This window comes from Trichinella spiralis (genome assembly GCF_000181795.1).
Source record: "Trichinella spiralis strain ISS 195 chromosome Unknown Scfld6305, whole genome shotgun sequence".
Taxonomy (NCBI): domain Eukaryota; kingdom Metazoa; phylum Nematoda; class Enoplea; order Trichinellida; family Trichinellidae; genus Trichinella; species Trichinella spiralis.
Window position 1 is genome coordinate 8,742 of NW_003533244.1, and position 4,963 is coordinate 13,704.

Consider the following 4,963-nt stretch of genomic DNA (forward strand, 5'->3'; position numbering starts at 1 on the left):
CCGAAGGAAGGGTTCTTCATCCGAAGCATCCAAAAAGCGTAATTACAAAGCCACGGACTTTGAAATGTATTCATATTTTGTCAACCGATGCTCAAATTTTCACCCGCTGTGCAAAATGAAGAGACTGATGCGATTGAATGTAAAATTTATGCAACGTTTCTCACTGCGGCGCTTGATGTGTGTATGTATGTATGTTTGATTTTCCTTTCTTGTCTGTTGTAGCTATGGCAAAATTGAAAGCTATCAGAGAACTTATACCTCGGATCAGTCATGAACTTTGGTGCTATTTCAACGAAGAAAACATGGAAAAGCCGGAAAAATCCGCCTCTCTGTTACGTAAAGCGGTATGTATATGTATCATCGTTAAATCAATCGTATCGGTTTTAGAATTTTTCTAAAAATTTTCTCAAATTTCAGCTAGCAGAATTGAAATCTGCAACTGATCCAATTTGATTTGAGCGGAATTGATAAAAAGCTATTTTGTTTGCATTATTATTTCGCAAGTAATTGTTCGATATGCAAACTCTATTATTGAGATATTTTGATGGTGATGTTTTTTTTTGCCCTTGCCATTCGTTTACAAATGCTGTATTACTTTGTTTTCATTTGTGAGGGGGATGATGCAATTGGTGTGAATGCCTTTCATCCCATGTTTACTATTTGTTGAAATGGAAATTAATTTCTATACTGCAAATGCAAGTGAAAAACTGACAGCAGGCAGATTAATTGCGCAAAATTCAATATATGAAACATTTCAGGAGGCAAGTGATGAACTAACCTATTATTAGCACAGGCATTATTATTATTATTAGCTTTATTATTTTGATTTTTTTATTTCACCAACCTTTTTTCCTGTCTACTTTTATGTTGTTTTATTATTACTGTTGTTATTTTTTTCCTTTGTCAATTGCAATTTGTTAATTATTGTTTATGTGCAAATTTTTGATGGTCTGGACTAAAGGTCACCTGAAGCAAGCAGTGCGATGCGATATATATATATATATGTGTGTGTGTGTCTGGGCTGTTCAGAAAGATATTTACCCTAATGTGCTAGACACAAGGTCGTTTTCAGTTAACGCACTTTGCTTACTTACCGTTGAGGTCAGTCATTCAACGAGCCTGTCATTCGACTGTTCTTCTTCCTTTTTTTATACAATAATTGTTTGCATCTTGAACTTGATTTGTGTTTTATTTGTTTTTTTGTGACATTTTTTACTCAAAAAAGACATCTAGCTATCAGCGTTCAGTTGAACAAACGTCACAATGCTGCAGCAGTAGCATTTAAATATTGAAATGTTTTTGGCGAATTCATATTATTGTGTTACTTTGATATCATAAAAATAAATATAAAACTGCATCATCAATGGTCATTCAGTAATAAAATTGAAATGAGCCGGATTGATGAATGTCATTTAAGAGAATTTTTCACAGGTAATGTTTCTTTGAAAGCGCTTTCATGTATGTATGTATGTATCACTCACTTTAAATATGGTTAAGTTTCGAAAAAAGAAAAGCATTTTTTCCATACTCGCTTGTTTCAAAACATGAATGTCATTCATCAATTTTTTGGATTTTTTTATTATTTCATTACAACTTGAAATGTTGGATCAGAATTTTAAAGTCTTCACATAGAACGAGAGAATTATTATTTATTATAAGCGTTATCAATCAGCAAATAAAAACACTTGCTTTGAAAAGCAAATCGAACATCTGCTTATCAAAGTTAAACTTGACTTTTGTTTATAGGCTACAGTCAGCCACTGCTTAATTGAATCTTCTTATCGTCGAGTTGCGGGCTGCTTTTCATGCACTTATTATCGTCAAAACAGCAAGTGCGACAGTTGAACATTTTGTGCGCATTGATTTTCTTGCTAATTTCAACTGAACCTTTTTGATAATATATTCTACAAACAAATGAAAATCATAACAAACCAATTAATGGAGCAAATTTTTGCTGAAAAACTGAAAAAAAAACGTTGACGTGTAGAATACTTTTTTTTCATTAAGTATTTCTTTTTCACATTAAAATTTTGTTTTTGTTAATTTCTTTGATGGCATCGACCATGCGCATGCAACCTTACTTATCAATTGCCTTACTGTAGTTATGGTAATATTTTGTTTTTTTGTATTTGAAAATTTTACCCATGTTTTATGATTATTGTTTTTTATTTTTATTCATTTTAAATGGTATTTCTGTTGTTTTAAATAAAAATGTAACATATGATCCCAGTCATTTGCAAAAACGTTTGTTTCCTGTTGACATTGTGCAGCAGTATAAAGGCGGTGGACAGAGGTTTTTTTTGACCAACAGTTGGTTGAATGATCCACTGTGCTGGAGATCTACAACAGAAAAATGTTTAACTCATGATAAAGAGTTGAAATGTTTTGGTGAAACTCTTGCAACCAAGGAAGTTTATCCACTCAGTATCATTACAAATGCTAGTAATGATAGTTTTCTTTTCTGTTTGTTCCGAACATTTTTCTTTTGCTTACCACTGACTCATGACTAATTATGGCATATTTAAGATACTTCGGGTTATGAAAATTTTTATCGCTTATCTCATTGTTGGCCTTATCTGAAAGAAATGCTTTGCTCAGCCATGATGGCTCCTTGTAAAAATTCCAGAGTCCGTCTCATTTCAGAATCGTTGTGCATAGAAACACGGGATCAGTGTCAGTTTCTTATAAAACACGGCCGTTGGCCTAAGATTCTCAGCAATTGTCAGGATTCAAAACTGTACAGCAGAGATTGCAAGGTGAGCTAAAGGCAATTGGAAAATTAAGCTCACATCATCAAAAAAAAAGAATTGTATTGTTGTTTATGTTTTATAGCAAAGTTTGCAACCGTTGTTCCGACACGAAAACATTTCGACAAACCGAGCTAGTTGTCTTCTTCCGTTGGTTTATTCAGAGCATAGGGATCAGCTTCACTTTCCTAACTGTGCTTTCAACTGCACAAGCCACTGGTTGAAACCTCAAGAACATGAAGAACTTGACTCTGTTGTTCTCTTCTTGGCTCCTATAATTTGTACATTTCTGATATTAACATTAGTAAGTGTTTTTTACATTTGTAATTTTTTTGAACTGCTTCTTGAAATTGCAACGGAAATATAATATAGTATAAAATATTATAATTATATTCTTGCAGATTGCTACTGTTACTGGAGTTCGACGAATTCCAAAAGATTTTTATCCTTTGACATGGAAAATATTCTGTCATGCAGTTATTGCTTTGGTTATTGCGTTTCGATTTAAATTTAAATATCTTGTATCTTGCAACAGCGACGGCAGTTTGACGATCGAAAAGATCAAAAGTAAGTTGTTCAATGTTCAATTTGTCATTTGTTTTGCCGTCTTCTACCTTGACAGAATTTTTCTTTGATTTTAGGCATTTTCAGAAAGCAGTATTTGCACTTTTACAATTTTGTTTGTCTTTTATTTTATCCCACGCTGGCATCCCAGCGGNATGGGNTTGACTGNNTTTTTTTTGCTTTTTCAACTAGCCGAAACCTTGCCCGTCATCATCCGAATTTCACCCATTCGGGGTTTAGAATTAAGCTTATCAAATAATGTTTCAATTTTGCTCTCTGGGGTCACATGCCTTTGTGCTGGTTATCACAGTCATCTCTTCCATGTCTGTAAGTTGAATTCTTTTGCTTATTTAGAAAAGAACCATATATGTATATGTGGCAAAGAATTGATTGAACATACAACGAATATTGAAAGCTTCTATGTTGAACTGATTAAAAAGTTTTTTATTTTAACTTTAGTACGGTCCTGATGGTATCAATGGCATGTGCTATTTTGGAGTGGATGACCCTATGAATAATTTCTATCTTGTTTATTTGCCAACTGGCATAGCGTTGATTATGACAACCACATTTTTCATAATTAGTAAGTAATTGTACTGAGTGTATTGTATGTGAATTGTACTATTTGTTCTATACTTTAACGTTGAATTTTGCAGCTGTTGCTCGACGTCATCACATTTCACGAGCTGCGAATACAGTTGCTTCCCAACGCAGATTATGGTATGGCTTTTCTACTACAAAATTGGGTAAGTAGTCTTTTTTGAAAATATGCTATGATAAATTTAAATAATTATTTATTATTATAAATAATATTCAATGCCGTGCATCTGTTGCTGAGAAAAAACCTACTTTTCAGTAATACTTTACTGATGAATTATAAAAAAATTGAGTAAAATATAAAATAAATTATTGATGTATTTATTGTATGTGCATTATTATTTAACGAATACAAATATGAAATTTTTTATTTTTTATTTTAGGAATACTGTTTACAACCAATTTATTACTTTATGTTACTGATTTGGGATTGCACATTTACGACATGAGCATGTTTTACAAACGAAACGCTGCTCTTGTTGATTTCTTTTTGTAAGTTATCCATCCATATATATATAAATTATTTTTACGTATTAAATTAATAGCATTAGTTGCATTTGTTTAGATGCCAGTTGGATCATCCTTATCCTTCACTGCATTGTAAACTGATGCATACACTGAACATTGCACTGGTAAAAGTTGGGTTTTTGGTGCAATTTCTGTTCCCAGGACTTATTGATTGCGCATTTTTGTGGCTCCAGTCCCGTTATGAGTTGGACAGAGAAGCTTGGCTTCAGTAATGGAATAATTGTTGATGAAACTGGAGCATCGTTTGCAATTTTGAACATTTCAGATTGTTCAGAGAAAAAATTGGAATGATTCGAAATCGATCGAAGATGCACGGCAATCGAAAAGGGAATCTAAATAATGATTGTAAAGACGAATGTGAGTTGCATTCGTTGCAAAGTGCTATGGATGTTGAAATCACGACCAACAGATATGCTCGAACGACTCCGTTGAATTCTGCATCTGGGTTCTGCCGTTGGTAATTTTTTTCTTTTTTTGATTTTTCATTGATTTGTTTGCAAATCGAATAATCTGCAGATGTTGGAACT

General features: G+C 32.9%; 1 protein-coding gene across 1 annotated transcript; it reads left to right on the forward strand.

Moving 5' to 3' along the window:
* Positions 1–2,051: 2,051 nt before the first annotated feature.
* Positions 2,052–4,889, forward strand: Tsp_12316a (hypothetical protein; the record flags this gene model as incomplete). The annotated part of the gene is made up of 11 exons (XM_003366251.1): positions 2,052–2,098; positions 2,231–2,442; positions 2,527–2,756; positions 2,833–3,051; positions 3,149–3,314; positions 3,666–3,733; positions 3,771–3,894; positions 3,968–4,057; positions 4,292–4,400; positions 4,474–4,644; positions 4,702–4,889. Coding segments are annotated over exons 1-11 (1,624 nt in total), but the record flags the coding sequence as incomplete, so codon positions are not given.
* Positions 4,890–4,963: the final 74 nt, after the last annotated feature.